The 19,613-nt window shown below is 34.1% G+C and overlaps 1 protein-coding gene and 1 long non-coding RNA gene across 6 annotated transcripts; one reads left to right on the top strand and one right to left on the bottom strand.

Moving 5' to 3' along the window:
- Nucleotides 1-2,461: 2,461 nt before the first annotated feature.
- Nucleotides 2,462-5,597, top strand: LOC140178126 (uncharacterized). Of its 2 annotated transcripts, XR_011870368.1 has the most exons (4): nucleotides 2,463-3,213; nucleotides 3,328-3,687; nucleotides 3,795-3,948; nucleotides 5,484-5,597. It is a non-coding gene; the product is annotated as an uncharacterized lncRNA (long non-coding RNA). The 2 variants fall into 2 exon arrangements; XR_011870367.1 differs by lacking the exon at nucleotides 5,484-5,597 and having other exon boundaries at nucleotides 2,462-3,213; nucleotides 3,795-4,585.
- A 9,618-nt stretch (nucleotides 5,598-15,215) lies between these two features.
- Nucleotides 15,216-19,247, bottom strand: LOC112737853 (G-type lectin S-receptor-like serine/threonine-protein kinase At4g27290). Of its 4 annotated transcripts, none has more exons than XM_025787987.3 (8): nucleotides 18,670-19,247; nucleotides 17,636-18,579; nucleotides 17,291-17,440; nucleotides 16,612-16,766; nucleotides 16,303-16,513; nucleotides 15,982-16,219; nucleotides 15,737-15,887; nucleotides 15,216-15,655 (listed from the first exon to the last, which is right to left on the bottom strand). In XM_025787987.3, the coding sequence occupies exons 1-8, from the start codon at nucleotides 18,999-19,001 to the stop codon at nucleotides 15,347-15,349; spliced, it is 2,490 nt and encodes an 829-aa protein (XP_025643772.1). In that variant the 5' UTR covers nucleotides 19,002-19,247; the 3' UTR covers nucleotides 15,216-15,346. The 4 variants fall into 4 exon arrangements, with proteins under 4 accessions (XP_025643772.1, XP_025643773.1, XP_029147346.1 ...); XM_025787988.3 differs by having other exon boundaries at nucleotides 16,612-16,757; XM_029291513.2 differs by having other exon boundaries at nucleotides 17,636-18,574; nucleotides 18,670-19,129.
- Between the last annotated feature and the right edge of the window lie 366 nt (nucleotides 19,248-19,613).

Below are 19,613 nucleotides of genomic sequence, written 5' to 3'. Positions count from 1 at the left end.
AAACATCCTTGGAATTATTATTTTCAAAACTTTGGCAAACAAAAATACAAAATTAAGTTAGGACAAAGTTCCTCAGAGGGGTATTTAACCAATTCTCTTTATGCAAACATTTCATATACTCTTCGAAGCTCTTGAATTCAGAATTCCTTCTTAAGCTTTCGAATTAACTCCCTTTACATTACACTTCATTGCTTATATACATCCTTGGTTGTTGATAATTTCACGTATTTTCAAAATCCTTGTGAAATACCATCTTTGTCTAACTGTAAACCTGGGCAATCTCCCGATTTCTTGCAAATACCATTTGTGTCGTTTGTAATCTTCTCAAGTTTAACATTTCTTATGTGTTAGTTTTTAAAGACGCGATTTGTGCGCACAGAAAATGAATTTGATAAGTATACGAGGTTATAAGGAGTCGCGAAGTTTCGAGGTAACGCAAACATCTATACTTTGTTCAGTTCCCTCAATTGTTTATTTCATATCTTCTCTTTTTATTAGGTAAGATGATCTTCCTCTTGAGTTTATCTATTCCTTGTGGATCTTTCATTTGATCGTGTTCCTACACATTTCCTTGGATTTGGTAAATGACGTCCTTGACTCTGGTCGTTTTCTTGTGAATCTTGTACCTTGATTCAGCTTGAAATCAATTCTAATGAATGCACCGTTTTCTTCTTATTATCTCTATTGAAGTTCTTTAATTTCTCCATACGTACACCTCTTATTTATAAATTGCTATCTGAATCTTTAAGAACGTCTATCCTTGCCATTATACTTCTCATACTCTTTGACGTAACATTGGAATTGTTTTGGGTATGTGCCGACCCTTAAATCTTTGAAAATGTAAAGTGCCCCTTTTTATTATGTTGTAATGGCTTATGTGTTCTAAATCGTGTCGTTCAATTTGATGTGTCATTCCTTTTTCTCTTTCTTGTGATGTAATCTAAATTTCCTTGTTTCACCATTTGCACCTTACGCATATCTTGATCTGCTTACACTTCTGACTATTTTAAGGCTCTGGTAACACGGCTATTGATTCCATATTCCTCCACGAACTATAAAACCTCCGTGATCATTTGAAGTTGATCCGCAATAATGCGTCACCATAGTCTTTAATCATTCCTTTTCTATGAAATCTCATACTTCTTCGACTCAGCTTGGATATGTTTCAAACTAATACGCTGATTTTCTTCTTATTGATCCTATTCAATTTCTTTGATCCAAGGGTTATCCTTAAAGTTGTCAATTAATTTCTTTCTAGCAAACTTCATTGCTTGAGCATCCTTGTTTACCTGCAATTGCATTTATTCTTTCAAATTTTCGCAAACGCGGTCCTTGTCGCTTATCTTTCTTTTCTATGGTTTATTATCCTTCTGAGTATACTCGAGATTAGTTTTGGTATCTTGCGCAACTGTTAGACTTAGTAAACGACACATTAGTCCTTTAGAACACGTTTGATAAGCACAAAAGGTGAAATTTGTAAACATACGACGTAGCAGAGAGTTGTGGAATCTTGTTTCACGTGAAAAGTTTTATTGATATTAAGTTTGTGACTACTAAGATTTGCAAAATATTTGATGAGGTTGAGAACCTTCGGATGAATTGATCGATAAAGTACGATTGAAAATGTTGAAGATAAGTTAAGTTGAAATTTGAATAGTTGAATATCTAAGTTGGTACGAGATCAGTGTGCGAATGTTAAGCACATCGTTTTAACCCGAGCCTGTTTTATAATCTATCACCACCTTGCCTTACCACTACATGTTTGAACCATGTCGTCATTTGCATCAAGCTTGCTTTGTAATTTCTATCTTGCAGTTACACTCTTACCCTTATATCTTTATGCTATATAATAATCAAAGTATTTGAAACTATATAAATATTAATGATAAGGTTCTTTGCTTTCTCATAAAGTGTTAAAACCATGTAAAGTATTTTGTAATACATTAATTTTCGAAGACGAAAATTTTTATAAGTTGGGTAGGGTGTAAGAAGCAGAAATTTTGGAAAAAATTTTAAGCAAATTTCAAATTTATTTATTTATTAGAGATTTTATTTTCAGAAATTATTTCATTGAAAATAATTAAATCAGATTTTGATAATTAAAATATAAATTTTACTTAATTTCATTATTATAAAATAATTTTCTATACATAAATTATAAAATTTAGCAGTTGTAAAAGAATAAGAATTTTATATGATTTAGTTTAAATAATTGAGATTTTAGAATTTAATATTTTAATTTCATAAGCAAAGAAAATAAATTATATCATCTCTAATTTTAAATTAAGATACTTGATTAAAATCTAATTAAAAAATTGATAATTAAGTAATATTTTTTAAAGTAATTTCAAGGGATTTAATTAGATTTCGAATTAATAAAATATACCTAATTTGATTAGAATTACCAAATTCTAATTAACCCAAATATTCCCAAATTAAACCCTAACCTCCCTAATACTAACAGCACTGCCACCACCCCCCAAACCCTCAGCCACCCACCCATTCACCAAAACAAAATAAAAAAAAGAAAAAAAAGAAAGAAGAGGGAGAACGGAGAAGGGACATAAAGGAGAGGGGGAAACTGAGAAGAAAATGTGGGAAGAGAGGAAGAACGCGTTAGCGCGCGGAGGGTCTTGCCGCCACTGTCGCCGCTAGTCCAGCCGCGTGCGAGAGAGAGAAGGTTCGCAGATGAAAGACGCAGCGGGACGGAAGAGGACCCACGCCCTCTCGTCGCCGTTCACGGGGGCCACGAGTCGCGTCGCTGTTGTTGAGGAAGAAAGGAGCACGAGTTTCCGCCACCACCGTCGCCGGCGATGTCGCGAAGAGGAGAGAGAGAGATCGGGTAGAGGGAGAACGATTCGCGCCGCCAGCTGCGTCCGCGGGAGAAATCGCCACCGTTCGTGTCTCCTATCGCTGTCAGCTTCGCGCCGAGCTCCCATGGTCGTCGCCACCGAAGCCTTCACCGTCCTTGCCGCTGGAGTTGGTCACCGGAAGAGAAGAGGTGACGGTGGTGGGAGTTGCCGTTACTATTCTATCTCTGCTCATTGAAGGATGCTGGAAAATGCTGTTGCAGTTGCCGGAAGACGCTCTTACCATTCCAAACCCCATCTGGTTATAGTTTTGGTACTGGCTCGATTTGTTTAGGCTGGTTTCGGTTCTTCTGAGTGCTGGAATTGCCGCCGCTCCTCCGTTTCCATAGGTCCCCTAATTACAGTAAGCTATTCCTCGTTCCGAACATCCATAATCGTCGTTCTGTTATAAGTTACTGAAGAATTTATGGTGGTATTTGTTATATAATTGAGTTTCGATTATTATATGTGCGATTAGAGTTGATGTGCTTGCCGGGAGTTGTCACTGAAGCTGTTGGGCCCGCCGTGGTTGCACCCAGGTTGCTGCTGCGTCACCGGAAACCACAGCTAAAGCCTCTGTCTTCTTGGGTTTCTATTGCTGCAAGTTACTTAGTTATACGTCGTCGCCGAAACCAGGCCAGATTTACTGGTAATTGTTTCTTCCTTTCTTGAATTTGTTCCGCTTCTATTTTGTTCCACTATTCTTATTATTGGTGGTGTCTCTACTGCCTTAATCGCTCGGAGTGATGTTACTGCCGCTAGGACGGATGTCCGGGTTTGATTTCTGTTCTTTTTCTGTCGCTGGGAGCAGACACCAGAGCTGTTCTTAATGATTCGGGTCGGGTATCTTTTTCGATTCTAGGCTTTTTACATATTTTACTGTCTTTTCCATGCTTGTTTTGATTTGATTTTTGTATATGTCTTTGTCTGGGTTTCTTGAAACAGTTCCAGCTACTGTAATTGCAATTTGTAATAATGCAATCACTCTAAGAGGCGTCAGAGTTGTTGCTGTCCTCGTGGGGTTAATGTTATCGCCACTGCCATGAATGAAAAGGAAAGGGAATTGTCACGATAAGTTATGCGGACTCGGCTAACTGAGGTAGGGGTTTTTCTTAAAATCTATTTTACATTACAGAGTTGTAATAAATAGATATTGATGCAAAAAGATATACTTCTATGATTATATTTGTCTTGTGAATGTGATGGTTTATTGGACTGAATTATTGGGTGCTTGATTGCGTGAGTGGTGTATGGTTGTTGATAAAAACCGATTTGAAATGTTATTTACTTGATTATTATGAAAGATGGATTTTCTTGATTTTGAAGTTTACTTGGTAATATAAATGAATCGATTTTGGAAATAATTTGAGATATGAAAATAAATTGATTCTGGAAGCAGTTTGATTTTGAGTTGGTCTGATTTTTATAAATGATTTAATATTTGAGCTGATTTGATTTAAAAAAAAAGAGTTTTATTGATGGAATTGGTTTGATTTGAAAATAATTTGAAATTGGAACTGGTTCAACTCTGGAAAATGTTTGAGATTTGGAAATGGTTGAGAAAATGTTTGAGAAATGTTTGGATGGGACCCGAAAAGGGTGGCAGTGTCCGAGTTTTAGAAGAGATGCTGCCGAAATTTTATAAAATTGGAAGTTTTATTTAAAGTAATTAATTGAAAAGATTTGTTTTTAAACGTTATATGTTTTAAGATTGATTTATTTATCAAAGAAAGAAATGTGTTTTAAATTGGGATTGTTGATGGACGGAATGGAAAGAAGGATGATGAGGATTTTCTTTGAAATATGGTTTTTGAATGAATTTGGAAATGAGATTTGGATTGATGAATGATTATGATGTTAAGAATGTTGAGATATGGATTGAGAATGTTGAGATACGATCTTTGAATTATTCATACGGCTTATGAATTTGAATTATCTGAGATACGAGGTTCCTGGATAAAGTACCATGGCTTGCCACCACGTGTACAAGGTTGAAAACTCGATACTCTATTGACCCTACGACGTAAGTGTAACCGGGCTCTATATAAATTCCTGGGAATGTTACTCCCATTGAGCAATATTGATTATTTGAGAAAAAGCTATGCCTAGACTCTTGGAGATGCATGTCGGGGGACAATCTAAGTACAATTCAGACTTGTCGGGTTGGCTGGATAACCGATAGATGAGCCTCACCAGTCATAGGACAGGCATGCATCATATGCATTTGTATGCTTTGCTTGGGTTTGAACTTGTTTTGGTTTGCCTAATTGCTAAACTGTTCTTAACTGCTACTTGAACTATTTGCTATAACTGCTACCTACTTGTGCTTTTCTTGTCTGTCTTGCCTGTGTTTGTCCTGACATGCTACATTTAAGAATGAATTTTGGTGCTGAATTAATGATTGTGTTGTTGAATTGCATGGTTGGTTTCTAATTGATATTTTCTTATAAGAAAGGAAAGGTTTCGGATTTCTGAAAGAATAAACATTGTTTCCTTGAAAAGATTTTGAACGATTACGTATTGGTTTTTAAAAGATTCATAAGACAATGATAACCACTGAGCTTGAAAACAGTTTTCTTATAAAATATCTTCTTATGACAACTTTGAAATTCCGTGGTGAAACCGTGTGGTTAGGTTCTCTCCCCCCTGCAGTTTTACCTTTTCAGGAATCGGATGAAGAAGCATTAAGAAGAGTTATACTGCATTTGGTTTATATGTTATTGTATTGATTAGATTATTTTCTTCCCTCGCCTTTGTTATTACAATTTTGTAAGAGGGATAGGAGTTATATATATATATATATATTGTATTATAAGATATTATATAAGAAATCTTGTATATGAATCTATGGTTGCTTGTTTTTTTTAAGATAAGGTATTTATTTTCGGTTTTCAAAGAAATCAGTGATACGGTGTTGAGTCACAGGTTCCTATTTTAATATTAAGTATTTAAAGTAGTTGTAATACTTCTTGCTGTCAGAATGACATAGCCGGAAGCGTGACATTCTGGTAGTGAGGGTGTTATAGCTCCAGAAGACCTACTTCCTAAATATTTTGGTGATAGAATCTCACTCTCCTGATCCAATCCCTACAACAAAAATATAATTATTATGAGCACAAGAAATGCAAGAAAAAGGCATATATTGATATATATTTTAGGTTTGATTTAATTTATAAGAAAAGAAAAGAAAACACACACAAAAAATGTTACAACTATTATTTCTCATTATTTTATTTAGAGTCAAATGCTGGAAATTAAGAATGTAGGTCCAAAAATCCTAAACTAGTTGACACTAGGGAACACATTACGACATTATCTACTAAGAGAATTAGCACAAAAAATGATTATCCAGACCAACAAACGTAAATTCTTGCTAGACATTTGGGAGAAGGAAAAAACCGAAAGATATGTCATACAAACCCCGCTAGGATGTTTGGTTTCTTATTGAAAACCTCAAAATCATGATTTGGACAAGTGCTATAAGAGAATAGCTTTTCAGTTTTGCCAACTCCATAGTTTTGCAGTAGAAACCAAACATGCTCACATAATCTTTGGAGTTTGATTAGACCTCAAAAATCTTTGGAGAGGAAGCTCAATCCCTTGAAAATATATGGTTCATAACTTTAATCATCTTTGTATCATAAAATTAACACTCCCTAGTAACTGGCACCCACACTTGAACAGCATTACAAAATAATTCATAATTTTAGAATTCATCTAATTCCAATCTTACAAAATCCACTTAAATAAAGCACCAGAAGATCCGACAACCATCTACATTTTAGCAATTATAAAAGAATTTAGTAATATATGAGGAGCAACAACAATCCCAAACACCATTCTATGCAGGCTGTAGCATATTAAAGCTATAATTGATACAGGAAACTATATCAATATTCAATATATTTCTTGCAATGTTTTTAATTTATGAATTAATCCATAAATAGCTATAAGATTATAACCTCCTAATCTAACAACATTCCATTAATGAATTGAGGAAGGATTTCCTTACTATGAACCTAAGAAAAAAACTGAAGGAGATAAAGCAAAGGAAAAAAAAAGAGGATAATTGTATTTGTACCTGTGAAACTTGTTGAGTAGAGAACATTCCAGCCAATTATATTGGAATTTTATCTCCTTCCTTAGAAGCAATATAGGAGACTAGCGCTTGCAATATGCGCCAACATCATTTGAAGAACCTAAATTTATTTGACTAATCCTTGTAGTGTTGTTCTTAAAAGCAACTGTTGGAACAGCTCCCATGCCTAAACCTCGAACACGACTAGGGTGCTCTTTCCCAAAAACTACTCTAAGAGCATCAAGAGGAGAATTAACAGTTGATTCTGTCGGTTGTTGGCTCCTATGTGCTTCAATCTTCTCCTACATATATAAAAAGAAAGAGAAAGAATAAAAAATAGTATTATCTTATAAAAAAGAAAGAAAAAGAAATACAAACAAGTTACTTATTGCACTTTAGTCTTACCGCTATTTTTTTTAGCATTTTCATTAACATAACTTCCATCTATTTTCTTGTGAGTGATGTCCCACATTTGAACCCTACTAACTTCTTTTCCCATATCTTCCGTCTAAAATTGAAGAAAAGTAGAAAGACTCGATCAAAAAATAGCAGCCTCAATCATGTATATATCATTCATCTAATTATTATTTGAGATAGATTAGATATGCAAAAAATTAAGAGATGATGCATACATTATATTTGAGATAGATTAGATATGCATGCATTAATTGATTACCAATTCAGCCCTTCTTCTTGTAATTGATTTAGCACCTGAAGTATGAGAAATTATTTGTTTTTGCCGAATTTCTTGATTCCTCTTACAAAGATTCTGCAAGTTAAATTTGGACACAATTAAATAGAGGCAAACATGCATTCAACATATAACAAAGCTTATAAAAAGAGAGCCAAGAAAATAATAATAATAACAATAATAATGGTTTCAAGAGAGCAAAAGAGTGCGCAGCACTACTGCATGAGAAGCTATCATTGATTCATTACCAACTCTATATAAAATAAAATACAAGAGCAGGCAGCAGCAATATCTGCTTCATATAAGGCTTCTTAGTGGGTATGCCTAATAATTATATATATTCCAAAGGATGTAAAAAAGAACAACATTTAACTAGGAGAGTAAGTACTTACCTGAGTTTCAGGCTTCAAACGATATTCTACGAATAAAGCCCATTGATCAGGAGCAATATCTTCTAGTGCATTATTTATGATCTTGGTTTTACTCAACCTCGGATCATAAAAATCATTCCAAAGCTTTATCATGTGTCTGAGACGCGTGTGAGGATCTCCTGATACTTCTCTTCAGACTGCTGCAACTGCTGAGCCTATTGGTGAAGGCTCTGGGTGAGCTCCAGCACCTGCTCCCTCAAATCAATGTTGTCCTTGGGATCAACGGGCCAACTGGTGGCAGAGGCGGATAAATGTCTCAGTGTGGAGATGCGGAGGTTGTCGGTGAAGAACGATCCTAACCCATAGACGCAGTTCTTATATGGCTCAGATGTGGTCTTGTGCCAAAGAGTGTCAGGATCGACTTCATCTGTAGTGGAGTTGTCATTGTCGTCTCTGGTCTACTGAGATTGCTGGGTTGTAGCCTCTGCCAATCTCTGCATGTAGGACTTCTATATAACACATGTTATGATTAGGATTGCAATTAATTGAAAATTGAACTTTATACCTTATAATGTTTACTCACATAACGATCCGCAACCCGCTAGTCAGCTAATCTCTCTTTGTTCTCCTTTAAGGTGTGGGTGTACTTGAAGGTCTCCGCCGTCGTCGCATCATGACTCAACGACTTAGATTACGCAGGTTGAAATAACACGTTAAATCAAGTTATAATGACATTATATTTCAAAAACAAAACGAACTTAATAACAAATTGAAACAAGTTACATACCAGCCTAACCTTTGTCTTCATAAAAGTCGCTGACCCACTAGTATACTTTGACGACCTGACCGATGCTCTGTTAACTCTATTCGTGAGATGGTAATGCTTGAACCCCTGATTAGTCTCCCAATGGACGTACAATGCCTTCTTAAGGTCCTAGCGGAGCCAAATAGTGAGGTGGTCGTGTCGCTCACGTATGTCCTCCATCATCTGCTATAGCCTACCCTAGCCATCCAATGGTCGAAAATCTTCCTGATCATGATGTTGTGCATCTTGTCCCATATAAATTTTTCCTGCACAAAGAACGTTTAGCACTAGTTAATCGAAATTAAATACATAATTAAACAAAATAGAAGATATAAACTAAGTAAGGTTTGAATATGTAGAGTTTTTACCACCCACTTCTGGAACCATTGCTCTCTGGTCTCAGCAGGGATCTTTGTGTAGCTCGGCCACGTATGGTCATACATAAGCTTGATGACATTAGCACACTCCTATGTACATGCATTGTTATTTGGCACAAACCTATCAATGGAAAACTTAAGATTAGTAGTTTACTAAAAATTATTTAAAGTAATCTATAAACTTCATTATATTTAGACTTTTTAAAAATTTCGACAGAGTTTCATCTATAAATAGAATGCACCACAAACTCTATCTGTCAACAATGAACCCTAAACAATTAACAAACAAACTAATATGGAATTATATGACTTAAGCAGCAACATCCATCAACAATCAAGTAGTATGCATATATAACTAAATATCTTAACAATCTAAATCCATTGACCTAAATCTAACCTATCTTAAAAATCTAAATCCACTAAAACTAGAAAATTGAGTGTAACTAAACTAAACTAACTAAATAAAATAGTATGCATATAAAAGACTTCAAATAGTACTCACGTTATCAAACCATCAATCCAAATTGTCATCCGTCTGGTGGGAGCTGGTGGAGGGCCATCTGGCTGGGATCAGTGAGAGGATTCTGGCACCACGGTGTCTATCACTGGAGGCATCATCATCGTCGAAATAGTGGGCTGCTGAGCAGATGGAGGTGGAGGAGGAGTCCACTTTGGTGAAGCAGCCAGACGACTTCCTTGTTGAGAAGGTAGCGCAGCAGCAGGAGCCACGTAGTTGGGGTTAGGGACCATTATGAACTGCTGATCCCATGCATCCAAAAGATAGAATATGTGAAATTTGAAGGATGAAATTTAATTGGGCTAAGGACCAAAATTAATTTCTCAAAAATCTAAAAAGGTACTTAGGTATTTAGTCAATTAGAGATATGTTAATAAAATTGCAGTAAGGTTGAAAAAAATTCAAATTTTGTTCAAAAAGGAGAATTTGAGATAAGGTCTCAAAATACATAAACTTTCAAAAATTCATATGAATAAGAGCATGCTAAATTCAAAACATCTTCATCAAATTTAAAGGGCTATGGATACAATCAAGCAAGAGAAGATTGACTTAAAATTTCTTCAAAGTGAATCCAAAACTTCTTTAAAAAGGTTTAAAACCAAAATTCCAAGTGTATTCTTGAAATCGCAATCTCCCAAGGATATTCAAGAAGATTGAGAAATGCAAGAAAGGAAATCCATTCACATTTCAAGAAAGAAATTTAAATCAAGGAATTTGAACAAAATTCACAAGGCATGACAAATCGAACAAGTTCTCAGCTGATCCGAAGAAATACAAAACTTTTAAAGAAGGACATCCCAATCAATATCAATTTCTTAAATATTTCAAAGACCCTTTTGATGCATCAAACAATTTCAAAATTACATCAAAGAGTACATGAGTCAAGAAGAGTTTAAACATACAAAGGCAGATACCCCCAAGAAATTTAAGTAAACATAAGCAGTTAGGATCAAACAAGAATGCATTTGAACAAGGGATAGTGTTGGAAAATAATCAAACTACTTTTCAAGAAAGAAATCTCAAACAAGGACTTCAAGGCACACCATGAAAGAATAAGTCACATGTCATCAACAGAATTTCAAGACACATAACAAAATAACCTCAAAAATTAACTCCTAACGTCCTCAAACCGTGAAATTCGTGTTATCTATTACTTCTATTTCGCCTATGATAACCTGTTAACTTTCCCGTACACATAAACTATCAACATTTTGGCCAGATGTAACATCAACAGTTATGCAATGATAAGCTAACAACGTTAATCAATAGACAGTCACGTGCATAAAGCTCTAATTCTTGTTATCTGTATAAGGCCTACAACATGACAGACACTCAAACTATGCAATGAAGTATAGTCAGTCCATTTTCAAGGCTCTAATCAGGATGAACTGCTCTGATACCATAATGTAATACCCTAACTTTAAGCACCTCATGATCCAACTAAAAGTCCAGGCGCTACCTACTTAATCCTTTAATAACATACTATATTTATTTAATATTGAGGCTTCGCGAATATAAATATATTTTTTTTTAACTATGAAAGCGAAAAAGTCTTTACTTTAAATCTCTTAATCACACAATTATATCCACATAATATTAAATACATAGTATTTTTACGATTCTTCAAATACAAGTCCTACACCTCTAAAAACCGAAACAATAAACGACGAAGGAAAAAATAAAATCTAAAACTAAACCAAATACAGAAAATGAAAACACATATACTTAAAACTCTGTAGTTCGGTCGCGGCTTCGCGCCAAAGCTTCCTAAACCTATCACTGAAAAAAAAAAGTATGTAGGGGGAGTGAGAACATCGTGAAATACTTACAAATAGAATTAATTTCATTATAAAAACAGTTTATCCGTGAAATAATCTTTTGGAAAAGTTTTGTGTAAAAAATTACTTTGAAAAGTCGTAAAGAAATTCCTTTAGTTTACAAATCAGTAAGGTGAATAGTTTAAAGAAATGAAAAGAACCAAAGACGTGCCTAAGGACTTTTACCCATCAACTTACATCACTCATTCATATCCAACTAATACATAAATTAGAATAATAAGGTAGCACCTAGTCCATCCTACCTCAACCTTCATTAACACAAATCAGAAACCATCCTCATCACACCTCCACTAAAGAAGGTCTCTCAGATAAACATACACATTCAAATCAAACAAAGAAATCACAAATAGAGCATAGATACAATAAGTAAGCAAGTAGCAGATAGACACAGTTAATCATTTAGGCAAACCAAGATAATGCATATTCAAGCAAAACATACAAATGCATATGATGCATGCCTGTCCTATGGTTGATGAGCCTCATCTGTCGGTTATATAGCCAACTCGATATGTCCTAGTAGCTAACAATTGGACAATCCCTCTATGCGCGCATCCCCAAGCTCAATAATTTCCATGGAAAAATCCCAAGCTCAATTTATCCATAGGTGAGACAACCCAAGCTCAAATATATATATATATATATATATATATATATACATATATATATATATATATGCCCATAGGAGAACCCGGAAAGTTAAAGTGCCCGGTCACATCTTGTAATAGAGGATCAACAATGTCTCAATTATACAAACCAAATAGAATTTTAATTCATTATTCTCAATGTCATCATTATTTATCAATTCATTTCTCATTAAACCTCAAATTCATCATTAATCTCATCATCACTATCATCACCTCATTCATTATAATCTCAATATTTACTTATCTCAACTTCAATCAAAACTCTCAACATACTCATCAACAACTCCGCCAAAACCGTACTCCGCACCTCTATCATTCACTAGGTGAGGCTTGGGCTGTTTCATACGGCTTGCGGGTATTAGGGCTTTAAATACAACACCCTAAACTTGAGGTCAAGGCTGTATACTAACTCAAAATAAAACAAAATCTTTCATAGCAAAAAATAATCTAACTCAAACATGGCATAACCTATTCAATTTCATTAAATCATTTCTCTAATTAGTCACTTTATAGATTGATAAGCCAAACTTCTCTAAATCCTCAATTTCAATATAATACTCCCAAAGTCCGCAACCATTATCACAAGAATTCTTATAAATCAAAACTCAACTACATTCTTCTCCAAGTATCTCTCCTTCCTTCAAGTCCATCACCTAACTCTATTAATAGTATTTTCTCTCATACTTCCTAAACCCGAACCCGTGATTTGATAATGTAATTTGCCTTTTTAAAATTTCAACTAATTAAATAAATATCTTTTTGTCGTTATTTAAAATTAGATAAGTTAAAATCATAATCCATTTTAACAAATCAAAATCATAGAATCAGTGGCGGAACTTGAAACCAAATTTTGGAGGGGCCAGATAGAAAATAATTGTCAAAATATTTTTGATATGAACCACATTTAAGATAAGTTCGTCTAATCTCATCTCTCTGGTTTTGGGTGATATTGCCAAATTTAAAGTTATTTTTCAAGATCTCGTTCCAAAAACTTAAGGCTAAAGTCATCAGATGTAACTTTTTAAACTTTTGAAAGTTATATCTCACTTTCTTCGTAATTCATTAAACTAGAAGAACTATCTACAGGTGTTGATATTGTAAAAGTTATATGTTCTCTTTCTTAAATATTAGTCTTCTTCTTAAAAAATGTATCAATTCTTTGATTTTTTATTATTATTTTATATAAAAATTTAAATATATATTCTGTAAAATATGTAAAGAAGTTAGAAGGATAAATATTAAAATTTAAAATATTTATTGAATTTTTTTATCAATTTATACAAATACAATAATATTAATACTTATTGAATATTCTATTATTTTTATCATATAAAAATTAAATTAAATAAATAGTAAAACATAAAATAATATTAAATTAAATAAATAAAAAATATCTAATTTTTTATATTTGAACTTAAAGATAGAGAGATTGTTGTTTATTGAACTTATTAGATACTTTAAGTCATAATAAAATATTTAAATCAATTGAACTATTTTTTATCTTTTGAAAAAGTACTACTAAATTTTTATAAAAAGTTTGGGGGGCCATAATTCTCCTTTGTCTGAACTAAACTCTGCCACTACATAAAATACCTTTCTCATTTAAACCAAACTTTTAAAACTCTTTAAATTTTTTCAAAAATTTCAGCAAAACCTCCCCTAATAATCATTTTCACGTTGGTTATTCAGAATCAATCATTTTCACCAGAAATTCAAAAAAAAAAAAATCAATAATCAAATCAGCCACAACTTCAATCACAGTAGAACGAAAATCATTTCAATTACAGATATTAATTCATTTGCATTAATTCACTAAACTCATTTGCAACTCGCCGGCCACCATGACAGCACCGTTGACAAAGCACGGCAATTAGCTGCTCTGTGCGTCGCGTCTCTTCCTCTCTCCTTTGTCCAATGGCGACGGCGACGACAAGGATAGATTCTGGTGGCGATATGAACGACCTCAATAGACGGTGGTGGCGGCTCCGACGACGACGACAAGGCGCGGCGGTGGCTGAGCAGCGACGGATGGTGGCGCAACACCTTTTTCTCTCACCTGCGACCTCTCTTTCTCTCACTTGCGAGCTCGACGGTAGCGGCTATGGAAGCTCCTCAGACGGCTGCTTCGCGGCGATGATGGCGACGACGTCTCCCTACTCTCCTTCTCTCTTTCTCATCGCGGCCCTCACTGTCGCCCCATCTCTTCCCGTTCTCTGCTCTCTCGGATCTTTCTCTCCTTTCCCCTTTTCTTTCTTTATGTCCTGTCCCGTTTCCTCCTTTTCTTTTCTTTTTTCTTTGGATCCCAGCCGTGTGTGTGTTAGGAAGGGGTAGGGTGAGTGGCGGTGAGTGTGGGTAGGGGTTAGAGTAAAATTAGGGTTTTGTTTTGTTAGGATTAGGGTTGGATCTGGAAATTTTGGGTGAAATTGGAGTTTGGTAATTTTAATAAAATTAGGATATATTGTATTAATTTAAAATCTAATTTAATCTCTTAAAATTATTTTAAAAATAATATTTAATCATCAATTTATTAATTGGCTTTTAATCAAGTATTCTAATTTAAATTTAGAGATGATATAATTTATTTTTTTTGTTTATAAAATTAAAATATTAAATTCTAAAATCTCAATTATTTAAACTAAATCATATAAAATTCTTATTTTTTTACAACTACTAAGTTTTATAATTTAAATATAGAAAATTATTTAATAATTATAAAATTAAATAAAATTTTTAGTTTAGTTATCAAAATTTGATTTAGTTACTTTTAATAGAATAAATTTTAAAAATAAAATCTTTACTAAATAAAAAAATTAAAATTAATTAATAAAATTTTCGAAAATTTTGAGTATTACAGCATCAAAGACTGATAGCAGTGGTTGCGACAAATGCCGGTAAAAGACTGCTGCTAGTAGTAGTAGTAGAAAATAGAAAACTAATATTAATTACTAGATTGATTACTATATATCTGCCTCAAATATATTTGCTAACAGAATAAACCAACAGTTTTTATAAGAGAAAATTATAACTAATCTATAACTACTTGACTTAATTTAAACTAACCTTTATTTTCAATAACCGCTAGACCTTTAACAATATGATGAATTTGTGATGAATGTGAATTAGAGATACATAAAGTTTTCACATTCTAGCTAAGCAACACTAGAAAAATAAATACTTTATCTGGCCTCTAACAATGTCACAGTTATTTCATTAGTTGAAGAATTAGTCTTATTTTCAGATGAAGTATTTCCTTCATTTATTGACATCCTTTCTATAATGAAACCAGGTTCTTTTGGCTGAGGCAATGTATTCTCACTGTTGAGCATCAAAATCACTGATGCCATGTTTGGCCTATCCTCAGGATGCAATTGTACACATAAAAGACCGATATGTATGCAACGTAGAACTTCTGACATTGTAAAGGCATCTCCTAAACAAGCATCTACTAGTTTCATTGGAGTTTCCTCTTTCCATAATCTCCATGCCTGTAATAATAAAACTCAAGAAAAATATTTATGATATTCATGTTTCTTATATAGGTAAAAAATATGTCAATAATCACTTACATGTCCAAGAAGATTAAATCCATGATTAGGATAAAAAACTCCTGTATTTTTTCGTCCACTTACCACCTCCAATAATATTATTCCGAAGCTAAAAACATCAGATTTGATAGAAAATATTCCCTCAATTGCATATTCTGGTGCCATGTAGCCACTTAATAAAATTAAACAAATTGAGTTATTTTTGTGATGAAAGAATATGTAAAAATTTGAGAAACAAATCAATTTGCTAGCTAATAGATACTTACTATGTCCCTGCTACCATTTTTGTATTTGCTTCTATTTGATTTCCAGTAAACATTCGTGCCACCCCAAAATCTGAAATCTTTGGATTCAATTCATTGTCCAATAAAATGTTGCTTGTCTTAAGATCTCTATGTATAATTCTCAATCTTGAATCTTGGTGAAGATATAGAAGTCCACGAGCAATTCCAAATATGATGTTAAATCGTTTAGGCCAATCAAGGAGCTCCCTTTGAGAAGAATCTGTAAAGTTTGTTAATAACATTAGTTTAATAAAAACTAAGATAAATTCTTCTTAGAAAAAGCTATATTTGCGGAGACCATACCAAAAAGAAAAGAATCTAAACTTTTATTGGACATATATTCATAGATTAATATTCTCTCTTCTCCGTGGATGCAACAACCAAGAACCTTAACAAGATTGCGGTGTTGAAGTTTGGCACATAATATAACTTCATTCTTAAATTCTCTTGCTCCTTGTCCAGATTTATGCGCCAGCCTTTTGACTGCAACCTCTTGCCCATTGATTAATATACCCTATATACATTTAGGGAACAATCGAAATCGACACAATGAGTAAAAAAAAATAATTGGTTTTTAGAGGAATAATGTTGAATAGTTAATTAGTTACTTGCCATGTACACGGGCCCAAAACCACCTTGGCCAAGCCTCTTATCACTTGAGAAATTATTAGTGGCACGAACTATTGTTGTAAAATCAAAGAATGGAAGTTCAAATTTGTCTTCATGGACTTTGTCTCCCTCTTCTTGTGATATGTTTCCTATTTTTTCTTGAGCAAATCAACATAATATAGTAACAGCAGAGTAATTATTTTCGCGATAACATGTTAAACATAATTCTACATGAAGATTGAATTTTTAAGCCAAAATTACAAGAATAACGATTAAGATTTTGGTGTCTATACTATACATGGAGTCATGGAGATTGAATTCAAATTTATTTTGCATGCATGCTTCGAGATTGTATTTATAGGCCCCGAGTGTATGTATTGATGTGTTACTCTTTTAGGACATGTCAGACTAACATAAGCTATTGAAAATAAAATTAAATTGGTTGATTCTTTCGTTGTCTTTCTTTTTTTTTTTTGTGGGGGGGGGGGGGGGGGATCAAATTTTCTTTTTAAATATCATCCGCGGAGTATTATGCAACTTCCATATGAGTGTTTTCAAGAACCATCTCATATGTTTTTCTAAGAAATAATTAAAATATGCACTAATTAAAATTGAGATTTAATTTCATCTAAGTCACTTCGCCTTGAGTGAAATAATTTTTCAGTCAGTTGAGAATCTTTACCTTTAAGCTTTCTTTTCCTCCAATAACAGTAACTGAAAATTAAAACAATCATAATAACCAGGAGAAAGCTAACTGGAATTGCCACAAGAAGTTTTTTTCTTTGTCCACCCTTTAAACTTTCTTCATTTGCAGTAGTTTTGTTGGAGGAACCTATTCAAAAAAGTGTACACATAATAAACAAAGAAGACTTTATATGTATTAAATAACTTTCATAAACAAGAATGTTAGATGATATTTTTTCTAATTTATTTTGTATATGAATTAAGATTAATCAACTTCTTATTTTTCATTCAGAGTATTAATTCCCTAATATTCTCCTTTATTCACAGGAGATATAATATATACCAGTTGGTGATACAGGCATCCGAATGTACAAATCTTGGCCCGAAACTGAAGCAACCCTGAGATCCATTAAATCTCCAAACCAAATCTGACACCCGCTACCTTCTCCTCTGATATCTAAATTTGCATAGGCAGTGCAAGAACAATTCTCCCAGCACTTGACCCTGCAATCATCAAGTGTCAAATTCCTACTCACCCAAGACTTGGTAGTATCTGGCATTTTCAACCCACTAAATTTCTGAAAACCATCTTTGTTTTTCGCTTGACACCTCCATTCTTCACTTTGCACGCATCCTTGAGTCCAGTCCAATGCGTCCCAGTTTCTGAATAGTTTCGGCTTGAAACCTGTTAGACACTCGCAGGGTGGTGACTCATTCACAAGACAGTTACCATAAGCACCACAAAGATTATAGTTATCACAATTGTCGCGAGGCACGGATGAATATAGCCGCCAAGTCTGGTTCTCTGGGATCCAATTATAGCGCTGACGTGAATAAACCGATTCGTTTAGAATGACTCTTGTGATTACTGAGCTGAGGTTGTATGTATAAAACACCTCATCACTGGTGGACACGAATTCTAATTGGAAAAGCGCAGTGGTTTTGCCGCTAAATCTTTCCCCATTCCATGGACCACTCCTATAGTACTCTGTAGTGTTTTTCCACATAACCAACTCAGGAGTGCTTCCAAGTACAAGTCCCCAAGTTAAATCTCCTGGAGAAGGATCATCCCAATTCTTCCATGCTGATAACTGCCTATTAAGGCCACTTTTCAGATTCCAACCAATCTTCATCCCTGGTAAAAATGTATCGGATGGATAGTCAAAGCTCTGCCATAAATAGTTTTTGAAATCCTTGTCTTTTTCTTCTCTTAGGACCAAGTTCCCTGAGTTTAAAAGTTGCAAAATTGGTCTCACTACTTGCCTCTGTGTTGTGGAGTTTGCTGACCTATGTTGTAGACACATAAATAAATTTAAGACACATACTGAGAGTACAAATAGAGTAATATGTATGCATTATGTTGCTAACCATACTAACCAAACAGGAGTTTTGTTATGGCTGAGGATCATAAGTCTTCCTTCTGAGTTGATGCTCAATTTACTGGAGTTGTCTTTGACCGGATTTTCACGGTTGGCAACCCAAACAACAGTTTTAACTGGAATTCCTTTGTACCAAATTCCAAGGTAGCGGTTTGAGTTATTACTGGGACTGAAGAAACCCATCTCAAAGCTTTCATCTTCAGAAACCAAGGTATTGCCATCACGAAGTGACTCAAATTGTGTTATGGTATCGGTTGGAAGTGATGATGGAGGGAATACTATAAGGAGTTCGGTTACGACAAATAGAAAGGTTCTGATGAATTTGGCCATCGCTATGCTTTAGGAAATTTTTATACACTCTATGAGGACCCTGAGGAATATTTTCCGTATCATCTATTAATTATATTTTAATCATATGGAAAACGTCTCTAGCTGTGCGTGCTATAATAGTGGTTAATGGGAAGATATTTTCAGTGGGTAGATGGTAGAAGAAGAAACCAAGCAAGTGGTTTGAATAATGGAATTATGGACCAATGCTTAATGCTAAACCTTGCAAGTTGTTGGAGAGCTGTTGGGAGTTGGAACTTTATTAAATCGTTGAATTTATATCCAAAAAAAAATTAAAAAATTAATCTCCACATACAAGTTTTTTTATTATACAAGTCTTACAAGTCCTCAATATTCCTTATCCCTAAAACGCGCCTTTTATGGCACGAATGTTTCACGCGCTTTTTTAACAGATTTTCTAATCAATCAACGCGCGAATATATAACTTCCTTTTTCGAAAGGATTTCGTTTCCTTTTTTGAATTCCTTCTGCATTTTCTTATCTTCTCTCTTCGATCTCTTTCGTGTGTTTTCTCTCCTTTCTCTTTCGCCGTTTACGTAAGTTTCTCTCTCTGTTTTCTTTCTTCGTTTTTCTCGTTTTCCATTGTTTTTGAAA

The sequence above is a fragment of the Arachis hypogaea genome, chromosome 13 (assembly GCF_003086295.3).
Source record: "Arachis hypogaea cultivar Tifrunner chromosome 13, arahy.Tifrunner.gnm2.J5K5, whole genome shotgun sequence".
Taxonomy (NCBI): Eukaryota; Viridiplantae; Streptophyta; class Magnoliopsida; order Fabales; family Fabaceae; genus Arachis; species Arachis hypogaea.
This window is presented reverse-complemented; position numbering and strand designations above follow the sequence as displayed.

What these genes read in the sequence shown, in the direction of transcription:
- LOC112737853 (XM_025787987.3), bottom strand. Translation starts at nt 19,001, where the DNA reads ATGGCCAAATTCATCAGAACCTTTCTATTTGTCGTAACCGAACTCCTT. An exon ending in GTTTTGGGCCCGTGTACATG is followed by an intron (nt 16,514 to 16,611) that starts GCAAGTAACTAA and finishes AAATGTATATAG; the next exon opens with GGTATATTAATCAATGGGCA. An exon ending in TTTAGATTCTTTTCTTTTTG is followed by an intron (nt 16,220 to 16,302) that starts GTATGGTCTCCG and finishes CAAACTTTACAG; the next exon opens with ATTCTTCTCAAAGGGAGCTC.